Below are 18,674 nucleotides of genomic sequence, written 5' to 3' on the forward strand. Positions count from 1 at the left end.
TTTAAAACTTATTTACACTGAAGGTTTATACACACTTACCCAACATTTACGAATCGATAAACAGGATACATATGACCCTGTAAGTAGGTAGTTGACATGCACATTGTAAACGCCATCATTTGTGTGGCATAGCAACAAATCTCAGGGGACAGGACTTTCACAGGGTTATTGGTCTCCTAGGTATTTATCTTTCTAATTGACTCAGTTCAGATGCTTGTTCTCTGCATATTAGCATGCCTGAGCTCATCGTCCAGTCCCTTGAGGTTGTCCTCAAGAGGATTTGTCATGCTGAAACCTTCTCACATTTTCAGGCAATTATGGAATGGTTTCTCCAAAAGAGATTTAGGCAAACACAAGGAGAACAACAGTGACAAGCTGTCGTAGAAAGACATAGGAGTTGCAGGGTGTGCGAACCGCAGGGTGTGCAAACCACAGGATGCATCTCAGCTTTCCGCATTCCACAAATAAAAATCTACTGAACACATCTATTGTTAATTTAACAACTTGATTCTGTTTCTGTAACAAGCCAGTAACTAATGGAGTACTTGGGAATGATTTTTTTTGTTTGATTCTTAGCATAGTACGAGAAAAAAACTATCAAAGCCTGTGCAGTCACTCTGCATTTACACCAGCATAAATGAGATTAGGATCCGGTGAAGAGAAATCAAAAGTTTTGGGAGGTTCTTTGCGTATTTCTCTGAATTATCCTTTTTTTCCCCTGTACTGCAAACTTGTACAGCTTAACTGTTGAACTTGTCATATATAGGCCAGCATTAATGCCTGAGTCTGCTCTGTTTTACTTTGGTTTTGCAATGTTGAGACCCCAATGATGTCCCTTGGGTTCCTACCAACATCTCGGTGTGAGATCTCAGGGTATGTTCTGGGACGTTTAAGGTTTTTCAAATTCCGCAAGATGATTCTGACGACAGCTGATGAGAAATTATGCCTAGACCTTTTCGGCATTAATGTCAGGTTAAATGTCAGTCGGTTGTTGGGTGTTTTGAGAAATCCTGGAGCCGGAGTTACCACTGCAAACATTTTGTGCCTCCTTTATACGTAGCTAGGGGGGCTTGGAGTCTGCACAGTTCCCTGAGGTTTTGATGGGGGCTGTTGGCGATCTGTAAACTTTGGGACAGGTTATGGACTTGCAATGATGAGCTGTGCTTTGTACACCTCTCTTTTTTTCTCCTCTTTGTTCCCGACTCCCAGGGTGAAACCAAAGTCCTGAAGCTGAAAAACCTGCGGCCCCAGGATTATGCCAGCTACACGTGCCAGGTGTCCGTCCGCAACGTCTGCAGCATCCCTGACAAATCCATCACCTTCCAACTCACAAACACCACAGGTAAGAGAGGACACAGAGGGTCCCCGCAGCCCTCTGACCTCTCGCCTGCTCAACAGCCATTACCCCTCCAAGAGGGTGACACAGCACCCTGTCCTGGGCCTGTGGCACCTCACGTCCACATACGTGGCTGCTGGGATTGCAAATCCTTCATGCAGAAGTTTTGTGGCTGGGGATGCTCTAATTTCTTGCCGCTCTGCGTATAGCCTGTGCCTTGGCCAGGCCTGCCATGAGATCGTTAAAACAGACTACGTGTAGGTGTTGAGGCACTATGTAGTTTTTAATCCAGACGCTGTTTTATTTATTTATAGTTCTAAGTGACTTTAAAAATAGATTCGGTACAGTCTAGAGTGGGGCAGATGCTGCAGGAGTTCTAACAAATAATTCATTCGTGTGTGACTCTGGCCTGGTTTGCCAGGCTGCGCTCTCAGCACCCTTCCCTGCTACCGGGCTCCGCTGGTGCCGATGTTTGTGGAAAGCAAATATGTCCAGTGCCCTCCCAATAAATGAATTTTACACTGATATTCATACTGGCAGTGCTTGAATACGCCTCCAGTTGCAAACAGAATCAGTTTGTTGCTTCTTGCTTTACCTGCCATAACTGACTGATGAGTGAGTATCACACACCAAATACTTACAAGGACCCGATTGCAACCTGTCCATTAAAAAAAACAGAAAAAAAAAAAACCAAAACCCCAGACCCACGAAAACCCTCACCCACAAAGCCCACGCATGTTGAATATTTTCAAATAATAAGTAAATGTCAGGAAATTGCTTCCAGCCCTCAAGTATTCCATGATCAGAAAGAAAAGCATTGTAGTTGTTTGAATTATTCACCTCTCTAATGTAACACAAAGCAGTTTGCATCCCTTGTGTCATCTTTGTGCAGTGGAAACTGAACTCTTTTGATGTTGCCAACTGTTGATGGGATATTGTTGATACTGTATAAATTATGTTTATTGATCTGACTTGAGCCCAAGGTGCAGAGCAATAGTTGCATCATTTTATGTAGAAAGAAGAAAAATAACGAGCTTAAGAAAGTGAACTATAGCTAATGTCAGAAAAAAAAAAAATGTTGTCTATGTAGTAAAATCTCTGAATATGTCTTGAGCTACTGCCTGAGTTTATCTCAGGATGAGATTGTAGCAAATGCTGGAACATTCCCTTTAAAAACTTATCTTGTGCTCATGATGAAGAAAGGGATTTCATACAGTTCTTCTTCCCTGTTGTGTCTTTACCTTTGAAGAGTTAGAAAATCAAATTTCTCTTCATGTCCACTCCCCCCCCGCCAGCCCAAGCGCAGGTAAACTACCCTTCATTTCAGTTCAGCCCCTTTACTGAGTGAATGGGGAAAATGTATTTTCAGGCTGTAGCCAGATCAGAAGCCAGTGATATGGCTGGATTTACAGCAACTTCAGCTCTGAACTTAGTCCACGTAGCACATACATCTAGTTCTTTTTTCTTGTTGTTTAGCTATAGATGCATATTTATAAAAAGTTACAGTGGAGCCTGACACCACAAGCTCAAAGGGGCCATGGAAAACGTGTTCCTAGGAAATTGAATTAAAAGCTGGAGGTGAAAATGAAGCTGGCGTTGCACTGTGAGCTGGGCTTATGTTAAATAATATTTCATGTTAAATATACTCATGTTATCTGGCTTACTTGCCCTGTAGGCAGTATTGTGCATAGATGAGAAAATATTTAAAGAAAAATCTTTATTTCTCTCCTTTTTTTGCATCGGTCTTTTCTTTCCCTCTTGTGCTCGTGCTTTAGCGACCTCTGTAGCCTTGGCTGTGCCCAGAATCCTGAGCAGCTGCGCTCAGGATGCCTTCGCCTTTGCGACCGAGGAGGGCCCAAAGGGCACTGAGGTGCATGGAAATAGATCTCTTAAATATTTATAGACCGAACTACTACAGACCTTGAGGGGACTCGGTGGGTCAGGTCATGTCAGGCCAAGGGAATCTTCTCTTCCCAGTTCATTTGCCGTTCCTCAGCTGGCTCACTTTGGCTCCTCTGGTGGTGGCCTTTGGGCAGATCCTAGTCTCCGACAAGGAGATGTGCTTCTGCCCAGCTCTGTGTCAGCAGCTTCGCCCTCGCAGCAGGGTACCGGTTCTCGGTCTGCAGCCTTAATGGGGAGGAGGTTTCTCCTGTTCCTCTTCTGTCCTGCTGCTGTTGTGTGGCTCCAGACCAGCAGGTTGGGTCTGCAGAGCCACAGGACCAGCTCAGCACCGGGCTGTAGTCACCTGCTCCAGCAGGGCTGGGCTGATGTTTCCCCCCTTCCTCGATTTCTGCAAAATTAAGCAGCCCAGCTGGTTAATTCTCCTGCAGTTTTACTGCAGCAAATTGGACTTCAAAGGGAATTGAAAGCGACTCTTTGTTTTTAATGGTCCCCTCGCTGCTCGGCAGACTCCGCCAGCAGGTTTTCTGAGCCAAGAACAAAAGGAATTGCCACAGGTTACAAATAAATGAGATTCATCTCCTGCATAACAATGTCTGCAGACTGTTAACCTCTGTCTGCTGACAGGAGTGGGAGTGGGAGCCCATGCAGGCTGCCACAGCCAGGGCTCTGTTTTGGGGAACATCATGGGAGCTCGCTGCCTGGAGCTGTGCGGGTGGCAGCTTTGCAGTTTCCCTGCCTCCCTCCTGCACGCACACACACACACACACACACACACACACACATGCACAGCTTGCCCTGAGGCAGTGCTTGCACCAGCGTGTCACTTTTTTTTTCCCCATGTTGCCTTGCCCAGAACATGTCACTGCTGGGCAAGATGAGCGTTGTTCAGATATGTGCACATCAAACGCCGCAAGATCCCTAACTCTTAACCTGGCCTGCAGGACCTCTGCAAGACCTCTGGTTTGTGCACCCCAACTCTGACATCTCTCTGGGCCTAGGCTGGTCTCAGCCTTTCTCTGGCTCTGACGGGGATGGGTAGAGATTCCCAGGCAAGATGCTGCATCTGCCAGCTCGTCTGGTGTCCTGTGAACCTGAGACCAGTTCAGTGTCAGAGGGCAGGAACAGCTACTTGGTATCAGCTACTCTCATCTGACAGCCTGTTAGTGACAGGAGTGTGTCCTGCCCCAACCACCATGAGTTGAGCTATTGGGTTCCTGGGCTTTGATGAGTCTCATGACACCACCTGGAGCTTGGAGAGGGTGTACAAATCCTTCCTTTGCCAATTAGTGCGCATTAACCCTTGCATACCACTTCCAGGACTCCAGCAAAGAGACCTGTCAGAGGCTCCGAGTGTGGGCTGTGGTCTGCCAAAATTCAAGGACTCCAACCACTGGCCTCAAAATGACCAGTGCAGGTGGCAGAGGAACCACCTTCTTCCTTAGGCACATCTGGACACCTCTGGCACAAACAGCACGCGCCGTGGTCAGGGAGAGGACATTTGATTCAGTGCCCCAAAGCAATATCCCAGCATGGCAGTAGTTTTGCTGCTAAATTATGGCGCCGGTGCTGAGGAGAGAGCAGTCCTCCTCGCCTTGTTTGTATGGGCTGTAATTCAGAGATCCAACACAAATCCAGCACAGCTCATTAACGTGGGGTCCAGGGAGAGAAGAGGCAGAAATAATGATGCTGTTAAATCAGGCTTCATGAATATGGAACAATGTCTTATTTTGCATTATTATGGCTGTTACTTAAAACACACTCCCCGTCTCTGTGCTGGGGACTGCTACTTTCTCAGCTCTGTCTGGATGGAGCCAGTGACGGTGCTGACAAGGGCTTTTAAAAGGCTTTTCATGGGATGAAATAGAGAATACAAAGGGAAGTTTTTTGGATCAGTTCCTGGAGGGGGATGTAGTGAGAAAGGTGCAGAAATAAAATAAACCAAAACAGGTACAAGGGTATTCAAAGGAGAGGTTGTCTAGACACTTTGAGTCAGTCCCAGTTGTTCAGTTGTGCATGAAAGACAATCCTTGTGACCTGGTCTATAGCCCCTGGGTCTATAGAGAAGTGTATTTGATGCCCTTGGAGGTGAAGGAAGTTAAGACCGTGTGCAGAGCTGCTGGTCCTGGTCTGGTATGGTGCAGACAGGTCCTGGTCCTCTGTGTCAGGCTCTGAGCCGCAAAGGCCAGCTGCCAGGCAAAGGCTTTGCCCCGCAAAGACATCTAGTTGGGTATGAGAGATGGAAAAGCATATCATGGGGTAGCCAAGGTCCTTTTTTAATGGTATACCTTCTCCAAAACTCCTTCTCGGGGTGGCAACTCTATATAGGAGGAGTGGTTTAATCCCAAGTGTCCTTTGAACACAAACAGCTTTTGGGTTCAAGCAGGCTCCTCTGAGCCTGTCCTTTCTTCTTCACTTCTCCATCAGGGTGGAGCTCTGGAGGTCAGGCAGAAGGAGTGGGCTGTGACTGGGCATGTACCTGGTGCTCTGCCTGACCTTCCGTTTGCATTGTGAGAACTGTCCAGCAAACACTGTCATCCCAGTAAGCTTCTAAGCTTCCCAGCATGCTTTGGATCGGGTCCAGAGATGCTAAATTCAATCCATGGTTGCAGCTTCCCATGCCTTGTGACAATGCATCTCTTGATCTCCTGCCTTTCTTTCTTTCTTTCTTTCTTTCTTTCTTTCTTTCTTTCTTTCTTTCTTTCTGTCTGTCTGTCTTTCTCAGGACTTGGTCCAGTTTCTGTCCAAGGCATAAGAAGAAGACTGTGATTCGTACAATAGTGTTGCAGCAAAGGAGATACAGGAGCTACCAGTTGGGCCTTTTCTCTAGTGATGCTTCTGCAGGGCCTGTCTAGAGTCAGGGGAGTTACGTACAGGGAAAGCAGAAGACACTGCGGTGTGTGCAGGGGAGTGGGTTGCGTGCAGTGCAGGTTTTTAATGCAGGGCCACAGCAGCTTTCCACTGCCCCTCTGCCTTGCTGCAGTTGTTTGCATCAGGAGTCAACAAGCCTCGAGTCTTGGGTTTTCCACTGCCAAATTTTGCCTGGTTGCCACTCCTACCTGTGCACAGGGGGGTCATCAGGCTGTTCTTCTGACCTGAGTCCTAAGCCTAGAGAACCTGCACTAAACACTGCTAAGATATCATATGTAGCTTGTGCCCCAATCCTAAGCACTAGCGGTGGAGTGTTTAAGGTATGATCTCCATTCTGGCGTGGTGCGAGGTCCTGCCTGTAGTGTTTCCTAACCATAACAGAGCAAAGGGCTCTAACTCAAAGATATAGTAATGGTAATGCTTTAGGTTCACAAACACCTTTTATTTGTAATGAATTCGTGGAGCTCTCCAGCTCTCCCTACTCAAGCCAGCCATGTTCGAGAACAAACCCCAGAAAGTATGAAGCTGTGCATAGGCAAATGGGTGGGTTTTTTTCAAGCTCTGAAGTGTTTTTCTTTGTACTTTTCCAGCCCCGCCTGCTCTGAAGCTGTCTGTCAATGAGACACTGGTGGTCAACCCTGGTGACAACATCACTATGCAGTGCTCTCTGACAGGTGGTGACCCACAGCCAGAGGTGGTTTGGTCTCACTCTCCTGGCCCATTGCCTCCCAACAGCCTTGTGCAAGGAGGCAACCTCACTATCTGGAGGATACGCGTGGAAGACTCAGGCTACTACAACTGCACAGCCATCAACAACGTGGGGAACCCAGCAAAGAAGACAGTGAACTTGCTGGTGCGGTGTAAGTTGCTCTCTTTCTCAGAGCATGGGTTTTCAGGGTGGAGGGGCTAGATTTGCATTCCTCCTGGCTGTTCTTGTTTACCTGAGAGTGAGTGTGATACTTAGCAGAGACTAATATTCTGGAGAAGCTGCTGTGCAAGCTGCTTTGCTACCAGACCAGCAGGCTGTGCTAGCACTGCTTGCAGCCTCGTCCTGGGCTGTAGCACTGTCCGGGGCTAGAGAATGATCCCAGACTGCCAGATGTGAGGCCCTGGGAATCTGTGGTGGGAACATAACTGGGGGAGGTCTTGAGGCAGATTTTGCATGAAGATGTTGCCTTCCTGAGGAGCAAAGAGCTGTTGTCCTGTCCCATGCAAGACAGCTCGCTGACCCTAACCAGTTTTGCACTTGTGTTTGTCCCAGCCATGAAGAATGCCACGTTCCAAATCACCCCTGATGTGATCAAAGAGAGCGAGACCATCCAGTTAGGGCAGGACTTGAAGCTTTCATGCCACGTGGATGCTGTCCCCCAGGAGAAAGTTGTCTATTCCTGGTACAAGAACGGGAAACCAGCCAGGTTCTCAGACCGGCTGCTCATCACCAGGAATGACCCCGAGCTCCCACCTGTGACCTGCAGCCTGGAGATTATTGACCTGAGATTCAGTGACTATGGCACCTACCTCTGCGTGGCTACCTTTCAGGGAGCACCCATTCCTGACCTCAGTGTGGAGGTGAACATCTCCTCAGAGACAGGTGAGCCTCTCTGTGGCAGCTGGGGACAACAGGAGAGTGGTTGGCATCGCTAGCTGCCCCCAGCCCCCATCACTCTGGCTTTTTTGAAGGACCCCACATGAGTGTCTTGAATCCCAGTGGGAAAAAGTATCAGATCCTCAGGCGAGCATTTGGCTGAGAGCAGAGCTAGGTAATAGAGATCCTCTGCCAGGTGTGTTGTACACCAAGCAGATCTTCCTTTATGTTTTCTCCCTATGAAAAATCCAGACTGCAGTCCAGTCAAAGCTACTGAGGCAGGTTTACAGTGTGATTGTTCAAAGAAGCCTCCAAATTGTGAAGGAAGAAAGAGGGGATGATATTCCACCAAATTTCAAACGGCCCTTTGCTTAGAAGGGAGTAAAAGAGAAGGAAAGCTGCTCTTTCTTCTCTTTGGCATTGCTTAAGAGGAATGTCCCTTTCTTTAGAGCTGTGGCCAGGAGATTGGTATCATCTGTCATAGCAAATTGCGTGAAGAGCTTTAATGTTTACTGGATTGCAATTGCAATCTGTCTTGGGCACTATCTGTAGGAGTCCAAGTGCTATAAATGCCTCCCCCTTTAAAATTAGGGTCAAAGGTTCACCCCGTGGCTTGGTGAGGACAGGACTAATCCCTAAGTGTGTTTGTCAGTCACCTTGGGGAATGAAATGTAGGGTCTCAGGGCTGTCTTTTGGCTTCTGGGGAAGTGGTGGGTCCAGCTCTGCTCTCTGTTACATCCATGTCACCTTGTTGCCTTTCCAGGACCTTGTGGGTACAGCACAAAGCAGCATTGAACTAGTAATCTGGTAAGGACTACCGAGGGGACCAACTGCCCACAGATTTTGTCCTAAACCTTCATGGAAAGTTTCTTCTCAGTCCCTGGTTGTGCTGGATCCGTTGGTCAGGCTGTTCCCAGTCTTGATTCTGGACATTGCTTGCTTCAGCCCACCAGCAGAAGGTGCTGTGACTGCTTTTGATGCTTTGGGAAGACCCTGTCTTCCAGCAGAAACACCATGGCCAGATTGCTCCCAATGGGACTGTGCCCACTGCTCACTAGCAGCCTGGAGACCCAGCCCTGACCGTGCCATGGACCTAATAAACACTGAAGGGTGGTGCTTCCCTACTGCTGGCAAGTGGGGATCTCTCTGTGCCAGCAGACACCATCCCTGCTGTACCAGCAGGGAATAAAACCTCAGGAACCCCCCAATCCCGGTGCAAAGCCAGGTCTCCCAAACTTATATAGCTGCTGCTGCCACGAGCAATCCTTTTTGCCCAAGATCACTAGATGGCAGAGTGCATTTGTGTTTAAGACTGCAAGGGGAGGAGGCAGCCGAGGGCTGGGAGACCCAGGATGATCCCACCAAAAGGCTGGGCAGTGTCTATTGGTGCAGGTGTTGGTCCAGGTGCCAGCCAGCTGCTGCCTCAAAGGAGGTATCTGCGGTGGCAGGTTGCCCAGTGCTCGGGCCCAGCCAGTGGAGGAGGAGCCCCACATACTCATGTGGCTACTGCTGATGGGGAAGGACGGGAGGGCAGCCTGGGGCATTTTGACACCTCTCTTTGGCATCCTGGGTCAGCAGGACCGCTTTGTGACCCAGGGAATGAAAACATCCATCCCCACTGGAGCAGCCCTTCATGCAGCAGCTGAGGCTGTCCAGCGTGCGGCGTCCCCATGAACAGACATGAGCTGCTTCCGACCTGTGGTTCCCACATGAAAACCCAGCGAGTTTTCCCCAGACCAGGGAATCGGAGCAGGGGGGCGGCAGCGGTGGCTCCATGTTTCCCTGCTGAGCAAAGCCTGAGCTTGCCAAGGTGGCTGCCTCCGCTGAGCAGCTCTGAGGAGATAGCTATAATTAAAAAAAAAAAAAAAAATCTTCAAATGCAATTTACAGATTTTCCCCACGGACAAAATTGCCTCTCGCCAGGTGAGCAGCTGCTGGCAGTGCTGGGCACCGAGAGTGCTGTCGTCCCTTCGCGCTGTGCAGGACAGGGTGTGATGAGATTCCCCAGCCCACAGGAGACCTGCAAATTGAAAATGTGGCCTCCCTGTTACATAGGGAGGTCACTGGAGAGGGAGATTGGGCTGAAGCCATCCTAAATTTGCTCTTAAAGCAGCTGTGGGCTGTAACGTGTGCAATTACTGTAGCACACTCTCCTTGGCTGGAGTTGAATTGAGTTAACATTGGTCACACCAGCTTGTTACAGCCTCTGTGGTTCTAAACTTTGATTTAAATAGAAATAAAGTAGGTGGCCCTTGCAGTTATGGAAGTGTCAATCCCAGTGTCGCCACTGTCAGCTGGAAGGGCTGAAAGAGGAGCTTTCAGAAAATGATTACAGCCCTATTTACCCCAGTTGAACTGTTAACTCTGAAGCCTAATACAAATCAAATGTCAAGACTACATGGGGTTTAGCACAAACACCCCCTTCCTCAGTTCTTGGTGGAGTTGGGGACATGAACAACAAACCTCTTCCCACCAACACCTCTGCACCCTTTAGCTGCAGTCATTGGGTTTCTTTCGGGCTTTGTTTATCAGCAAAGTTTTGTTTGTCGGTTGACAGCTGGATATTTCTTGAGCAGTACCGTGCCTCCAGCTTCAGCCCCAGCTTGGCAGCAGTTCTGCCGGGTGAGCAGTTCCCAGCCTGGCCTGGAAGGGAGGCCAGAAGTGATCTTTGCTGGGACCCAGCTCTTGCTCAAGTGAGCCAGAGATAACTAGTGCGCTGTGAATCTCAATGCGAAGTAAGCAAAGGCTGGCTCCTTGCTGTGGTTTAAGAGTGAACAGCGATCCTGGGTGTCTGATAAGGCTGGAGATGTGATCTACAAGCACTAATCCTGTAAGTCTTAGTTTTGATCTGACCTGTAAAAGGGAACTAGATACCTTGGCAGATACGACTTCTATTTCTTAGCCAAAAGACTGCAATTCAAATTTGGGAGATTCACTGACCAGAAGTGGAGAAATGGATCAAAGAGCCTTTGGATTCCTGTGTGCTAGCCCGGCTGCTGGACGGCATTTTGCAACCAGAGGAGTGGGAGCTGGGAGAATATCCCAATACAGCTAGTACTTGCCTTTGGCATTGGGATACATTGTTGAATCTTCCTTGATGCCCTGCAGCCCCAGACCCCTGTAGGACGACTTCCATGGGTAGTGTGTCCCTATAGGGGCTGCACTGTGTCAAATGGAAACCTTTGGAGTTCAGGGCTGTTGGTGTGACTCGAACAAGCATCTCAAGAATATTCCTTGCTTGCTGGAAACTCACTGTAAAACAATTCCCTTCTTGTCTCCCTTTTAGTGCCACCAACCATCAGTGTCCCTAAGGGTCAGTCCACAATCACCGTCCGAGAGGGCTCCCGGGCTGAGCTGCAGTGCGAGGTTCGGGGGAAGCCCAAGCCACCCATCATCTGGTCCCGGGTAGATAAGGAAACCCCCATGCCTTCGGGGACAATGACGATGGAGACATATGATGGGAAGCTGCGCCTGGAGAGTGTGAGCCGAGAAATGAGCGGGACCTATAAGTGTCAGACAGCCAGATACAATGGCTTTAACATCAGACCCCGGGAAGCCCTGGTGCAGCTGAACGTGCAGTGTGAGTATAACCATACAGTACTGGAGCGCCTGTCTGAATGCCTGTGTACACAAAAGCCTGCGGGCTAAGCAGGGTTGACATGCTTAGTGCTGCTTTCAGGCAGAGTTGACCTTTCTTACTGGGCTGAGCAGACGCAACTCTTTTGTCTGGGGACCTTTGAACAGTTTATATTTAATTGGCCTGGCTATACAAGGCTAAGGGCAGGATACCGTATGGACCGCGTCTTGCAAGTGGAAGGGAGAGGTGTTGTGTGTGTTTGTATATAATACTTTCCATTTCCCTGCCAGTGGAGGAGTGCAGAACAGCAGCTTTAGCAGGTGTGTGTTTGTGTGCATTACATACGTGTAAAATACCTTCAGGGTATATTAGTAAGTTTGTAAAGCCAAGCACTCAAAAGGTAGCAAATGAATGTTAATTAGACCATTTCCACCCCACAACCCTTTCTTCAGCTTAGTTACCGCAGTTCTCATTTCTGGATGTGCCTGAACCATTTTTCCTCAGTCCCTAATAGGGACTGCATAATCCCAAATGGTTTCCATGCGATAAAACTGTGAGTAACAGAAAACTGATTCTTAGCATGTGGTGTATTGAGTGATTTCAGCGATGGGTGGTGCTCCCAACCCTGCTTGAAGGCGGTATCTGTGCACAAAGGTGAACATAGAGGAGGGATGCTGCTGGTATCCGTGTTGGGTGACCGTCTCTGTCCTTTCCCTGCAGTGCTTTCTCTCTCCAGAGAAGTGAATGCGTGCTCAGTTCTCATGCTGTTGAGGTGTGTTTTGACATGCGGGTCCTGTGCTCTCTCCTTCAAGACTTTGAAAGAGACAGAGAGAAGGCAGCTGGGTGAAAAGCCTTGGTCTGGAAGGAACTGTGACCGTAGGGGTAGCCCTCCTTGCAGACCTCGACCCATCGGGATAGTGCAACGGCTGAACTCTCTGAGAGTCCTCTGAGCAGCATGGATGTGGCAGGTGGTGGGATGGGTAGGGAGCAGGTTAATTTGCACCCAGGTACGCTGCCTCTGGGCTGTGACTGATGAGCCTCCGCACGCAGCACAGCAGCGCTCATTAGACATGCTGCCACAGTCCTCCCAGGCTCACTTCCCGGGAAGAAGAGAAGTGAGACCGGAGCGGATAACCTGGCTGAAGCCAACCAGGCACACTGCTCACAGATGTGAGCTGCTGGGAACACAGCAGTAAATCCTGCAGGCACTTTGAGTATTCGAAGATCCCCTTTTAAAATTAAGTCTGTCCATTCAGGAGCATGGCAGGAATTAAATTACAGGATGGGGACAGGGAACTGTGTGCAGATTTCCATGCAGGTAAGTGTGTGTGGAGAAGCTTCCCTTAAGCAGGGTGGAAATGTGCATCTTGGTTTAAGCTGTTTTGGAAGGCAGGGTGGGTCAGGCACGTAGGGCATGGCAGGACTTGGCAGGGAGGGTGACTCTTGGTCACGCTGAGAACTGATAGGAGATGCAGCAAAATCTCACTCTGGAGCAAAGAACTGTCAGACCTGCTGGTGTCCCCAGTTTGGTGTTGGTGATTGAAAGCTGTGTGGTCTTCGCTGACCCTCATTGCCCCTGCAGAGGGAGCAGCAGTGCCGAGCCTGGGATGCATTCAGACTTACTAGGTGGTTTAAAGGGGGATCACAGCCCCGAATCTTGGGCTGGAGGGGGAGGATGTGACTCCCCACACAAGAAAGATGGTAGTTACAAGCCAGAAGCTGCTCTGGAGCAGAGCCTTTGGTGGAACCCCTAAGAAGGCAAAGATGTGATGAACTTCTGTGTAAAGAGCAGCTCAACGTACTCTTCCTATAGCTCTTCCCAAGGCCAAGAAATGCTTTATTGTGATCTCACCCAAGTAAAGGTGGCATGGTCCATGTGGCAGCCCACCCAAATGGCCCTCTTCCCTTCTCCATCAGTTCTGTGTACCCTTAGTCGGAGCCGGGTGCGTGCTGACTGTTGGACCAAGCGGCCACCTCCTGCTTGGAAAATGTGGAAGGAGCTTACGGTGGCACTACCTGTTCTATGCCTGAGCAGGCAGCTTTTGTTTCGGGACTGTCAATTTGCTCCTTCCATCACCATGAAAAACAAACTACGAAGCAAGAAAGTAGGGCAAGAATTGCCCTCATCCCTTTTATAGAATCCCCCTTTCCCCCCCGTGCAAAAATAACTCCGAGTAAACAACACAGTCCCTGTTTATCCCTCTCCTCCTTGTTCACGCAGCTGGAAGGAGGTGGGTGCCGCGGCGGGGGCCGCCGTGGTTAATTGAAACGCTGCTCTCCAGCGTGGGTAGCTCATTAGTCCAGTGGCTTGCTCTGGAATTCTCATCTTGTCGGAAATGGGGATCGTGTGGCTCCTGCAGCCTCTGTGATGAGCGCTTCCCCCGCCTCCCCCAGCCCGTGCATCCCACCAGAGAGCTGCTTACATGGGTTTTGCATCCACACGAGCGTGCGTGCACGCGTGTGTGTGTGTGTGCATGCAGGCGTGCCTGTTTATGTGTCGGTGTGAGGTCCTTTTGAACTGGCTCACTCAAGGGAAGAGCGAATTCTGGGTGATAATGTGGTTGTTTCTCTGATTTGCTCCAAAGCTAAAGTTGCAAAATCAATACGGCAGATCTGATTAGATGTCAGAACCTGTTTCTGTGTTTCTCTTTTCTTTTCTTTTTCTCCCCTCACCCTCATGCATATAGTGCTGTATTGTAACAAACTAGCCCAGAAATAGGCTTAGCCAACTGCACTGCAGTAGTGGAAAGAGAATAAGAAGACAAAAAGAACAAGTCAGCTGTCAAAAAAACCCAAGAAAAGAAAAGTGTTTGGGCTTTTTATTATTTTTTGTATTTTGCAAGCAGAAAAAGTTGCTCTCCTTTTATCTTATGAGCTGTAATTGTCTATCATCAGCTCTCTGACAGGCTGGATGGTGTGTTCCCTGGACTTCTTGGTCTGAACTGTAGAGCTTTGGAAGATTAATAAGTTCATGAAAATCCTTGCAGCCTTATAGCTCCGTGGTTAGGATGAAGAAATGTTGTATACTGGTTAGAGTGAGAGATTGGGCTTGTCAGTACTCCTAGGAATCTGGCTACCACTTAGAGTGGCAGTGTCTTGTCGTCTTTTCCGTATCCTCAAAACAGGAATCAAACTGACCCATCTCTTCAAGGATTTGTGGGGCATAATAAACATAACGCTTTGAAATCTTGACATAAAAATAGTAATGGAAGGGCAGAGTGCTGTTCTTAATAATATCAATGCTATTGCTGATGTGTTGTCACGCTTTTTTCAGGACCAGGTACTTGCTCAAGAAAATCCCAGCAGAGGAATGAATCCTCTGCAGAGGTGGGTTTAAAATCAGGGCTGGGTCACCCTGTGTAGGTGAGATAGCATAAGGCTGTGAAACACACACTGGGCTTGAAAATGTGCAGCGCACTGGGTTTTGGAATACAAAGTGTCATTTGAGCCAACATGTATGAAAGGAGGAAAGAAAGAGTGTATGTGTGGATCACCGAAAAGGATGCTACCTAGATAGAAATTTAGCACGTCCGTAATAACAAATTGCAAATAAGATATTAGCCATGTATCCTAAAAGCCTGGTCAAAATAGCATCTCTATGAATTACAAAGATTAGTACTGACTCTAAACTCTAGCTGTTTGAGATGTCAGTCTCATCATGGTGAATATTACATTTGGTCTGTTAGAGCCTCATATAACAGTGTGGTGTAAATTGCAATCCTGGTACATGATCCTGCTTGAATGATACTGTGTCAGCTCTGATGCTTTGTCAGTCCTCAACAGCACATCATAAACTACTGGACAGCTCAAAGTCCAGCTCAACCCTGTGCTCTTTGTCACGCCTAATCCTTGATACCTCTGCTCCAGTAATTTCCCACAGATAGGTTTATCCTCCCTCACAACACTCACTACTTGCTGTCTCTGGCCCTTGCTCAATCACCTGAATGAGTTCTCCCTCTTTGGATAACCACCAAAGCCTGGTAGCAGAGCGCCTGTCTCCTCTGTTGAGACATGTTAATTAGTTAACCAAATTCTGATGACTGGATAAGCAGACTTTTGCTGATGCCATTTTTGTCTTTGGCAGAAGTCTTGGTGCCTCTAAGTGCCCAGAGAAAGAAGGGAAGAAGGAAGAGGAGATATTTACATAAGGTTGACCTTGGTTTGGATAGTCAGGTCTGAAAGATGATCCTGTTTCTCACCTTTGGATCACAGAGAAGGTGCGATCTTGGCAGGAAGAAGGACTAGAAGAGGAATTAACCAGAGTGTCTCCTTCCCTGGAATAACATGGTCTGCGAATTTGGCCCCTTCTGGATCCAAAATAATAGTCCACAATCATCTGGGATTGATCTCTAAAGGATTACGGTTATTGCCCTTAGGTAGAGTTTTGCCATATTAAGCAGCAGGTGAATTTTTGTGCTGTATCTTCAAAGCATAGTGAGCATTAGGTGTAATCAGGAAAGCAGACTGGCATTCTCTTTGGAGGGGCAGTTATTGTGGTTACCAGGACTTCAGGAGCCATTGCGTAGTCCTAGACATAGGCATTGCCATAGTGCTGGTGACCAGCAGGTCTGGCTCTGCCCTGACCTGGAAGACAGCCAGAATACCTCCTGCTGGGGCATCTGTTGCCCTTGTCACTTAAACTAATGTTCAGGTGGGCACAGATATATTTCCTGTTCAAGCTCACACGCTGGCAAGTGTTATTCCTGGTCACACGCTGTTGCCTCATTCCTCCTTAAGATCCTGCTGAACCCATCGGCAACGCTGTACATCAGGCGGGCAATAGTCAACATCAATTTCCTCTGTTATCTGTGTAGCAAACAGAAGAGCAGGGAGGAGAGGAGCGGGTGATACTGTAAATAAGTAAGAAGCATTGCTGGATCCGCACAACTGGAAATGGAAATGCGTTAAACTGTTTCGATCAGCTGTTGAAGCCATCGCTCAATGTCAGTGCGCTTTGCTGGTGCCCTGCTCCCTCTGAAACATAAGCTTGGATATTAACTGCTCCATTAAAAGTGCTCTTGAGACATGCTCCTGGCATGGAGATGTTTCTTCAGAGCAGCTGGGACTGGGCTTTTGGCTCCTGAGAGCTCCTTGCAGCTCTCCCTGCCTATGTGAAGGAAGCCTAAGAGAAATGAGACTGTCGGTGGCCAGAGCTGACCCATATCTGTGGCTGAGCTGGCTTATCTGTCTTGCTGCTTGGCCATGTGAGCTGGAGTATGGAGCCATCTGCTAAGACTTTTAGACTTGGCTTGTTTCATTTCTGAGTATATTTATTAATAGTGACTGTTTTAATTATTTTTTTTATTATTTTCATCAGCACAATGCATGCTGACGCCCTCCTCCAAGCTGAGGAGCACAGTTCAGGAGTTAACTTGGGAGCAGAAGGTGATTTTTAAATATTCTTTTTTCTACCCTTGCAGTGGCTGGGGCTTTCCTGCCTTTCCATTCATGCTTCGATATCACTGTTCTACACGGTGCAGGTCTTGTTCCCAAGAGAGGGAAACCCCAGGCTCTCATACCAACCAGAGCTCTGGGATGCTCTCGTTCATTTTAAACCATCAGAGGCTTAAGAATGAAATGATGTTCTGGGGAAGGTGTTTCAGCATTCAAAGCCACAGGAAAACCGTGCCTTCTACAAGTTCAGGGTTTGCAAACCTGGAGACTTTCATTAGTGAAAAGAAGAAAACCATTTGTAGTCATGGGCACAACCTTGAACCAGCAGTCTGAACAAAGCCTGACCCGATCACTGGTCCCACTTTGATGGAAATCCTCCCTGTTTATCCCCTGATTTGTTGTACAGAGGTTTGTGTGACTGCACTGACAGTACACACGTTATGTCGGTGTTTCTATCAATGCACAGAACCCCCCGTTCACCCTGTTACGAGCAGAGAGTTTTGTTCCCGATTGTCAACACGCTTTCCACTAGCAGTATTGTGGCCGGGATTAAGTTGCTTAGAGCTCGTGTTTGTGCACGTAGCCCTGTCCTCGGCAATACGGCGTCAGCTTTGCTCACGCTGCTTCCCAGTGCCTGGGCAGCTAACAGCTAATTACAGTTGTCAGTCTAAGGACAGGCTGGAGGAGGAATCAGTTTTACTCAGTCATGGCTGTAAGCCCAAATGGCCATGGTTGAGAGCACTGTAACGACCGCAGAGACTTAGCTGGCCTCAGATTTGTTTTAACAATTGCCATCTCTAGGTCCAGGGGCCTGGCAGACGGAGGCTGTGACGGCACTTACAGCACTTTCGGGTTGGGTCTTCAGATGGGGTTGTATCAGACGGGGTTGTACCAAATGCGTCTGCAGAGAGGACAGCTCCTGTTTGTCGAGGACGTGTTGGCCCTGCCCTCCTGCTGGTCTCATGGCATTGAGGGGCGGGTGGACTGACAGGCTAAGGATGCTTAGCTGAAACCTTCTTCTTTGTGACCACCTCTGCAGTCTTTATGTTTGCAGAGCAAAGCCCCGGCACTCTCAGTGCTGCTTTCTTGTAGCGTTTGGTGTATGTAGCTTTGGAGGGCGGTGTCTTTCACAGGGTAAAGTAGTTCTGTGAATTTTGACTGGCCTGAATTTTTCCCCTTGTTGTGTAGCGGTTAGGACTTTCCCTGCAGGACCCTGGTCTCTCCTCTGCTTGCTGCCTTGTGGGGAGGGTTCCCACATGCTGCCATTCACCGAGATTTTCTTGGGAAGTCTCCCTTGTGCCCTGAGAGCTTTTCTGATTTACCTCTTTGATTGAAATTGGTCTGACAGAGCATGTCTGCACGCTATGGTGGCCAGGAGATATAGGAGACTTGAGACACAAAGCAAAAGGCCCAGATGGCAGGGAGAATTCACCGAAGCAGTGGAGGCTGGGGAAGCAGATTTTGCAAAGGTGGCACGTTCAGTCTGTGGCACCGCACATCAGATGGAAAGTACCGGGAGGCCTCCTCGCTGTGCCCTGGGTAAATGAGTGTGAGAGAAGAGAGGATGATACCCAGATATGTGCATCAGGAAGGTTAGAGCCCTCCTTAAAGAGGGCACCTGGGGCTCCTACATGAGATTGCAGCCTGCCTGCGCTGCCGTTCAGCCTTTGCGCAGCTCAACTCTAAACACCTCCGTGGTTGTAATGACAGGCTGAGTAAAAGCTTGTGTGAGAGCTCCTCGCCTAGAGAGATGGATTTGTTTGTTCAGAAGAGAACTGGTTTAAATCAGCTAATCCATTTCTCGGATATTGTTGGGAGAAACAAATACACTTTCCATAAGCTGCCATTATCCTGTTTTTTGGCCAGACTCGCCAGGAAGAGCAACTTAATTTTATCGAGAGAGAGAGAGAGAGAGAGAGAGATCCAGGCTCTACAGTTTTGTCAGGAAAGGAGAGACAAGAGCTGTATAGATACTGTGGGTGGCAGACAGTCTTGGCCATCTCTCTGTGGAC

At 48.5% G+C, this 18,674-nt stretch overlaps 1 protein-coding gene across 2 annotated transcripts in view; it reads left to right on the forward strand.

The window, feature by feature from the left end:
• The window catches only part of MDGA1 (MAM domain containing glycosylphosphatidylinositol anchor 1), a gene marked incomplete at both ends in the record, with an annotated part of 150,702 nt that overhangs the window by 60,039 nt on the left and 71,989 nt on the right, over positions 1-18,674 (forward strand). For both annotated transcript variants that reach the window (XM_082481839.1, XM_082481838.1), the window contains 4 exons: positions 1,210-1,342; positions 6,697-6,966; positions 7,368-7,697; positions 10,978-11,271. In XM_082481839.1, the coding sequence (XP_082337965.1) occupies positions 1,210-1,342; positions 6,697-6,966; positions 7,368-7,697; positions 10,978-11,271 (1,027 nt within the window). The remainder of the gene's footprint in view (positions 1-1,209; positions 1,343-6,696; positions 6,967-7,367; positions 7,698-10,977; positions 11,272-18,674) is intronic.

Source organism: Vanellus vanellus, assembly GCF_965231255.1.
Source record: "Vanellus vanellus genome assembly, chromosome: 3".
NCBI lineage: Eukaryota > Metazoa > Chordata > Aves > Charadriiformes > Charadriidae > Vanellus > Vanellus vanellus.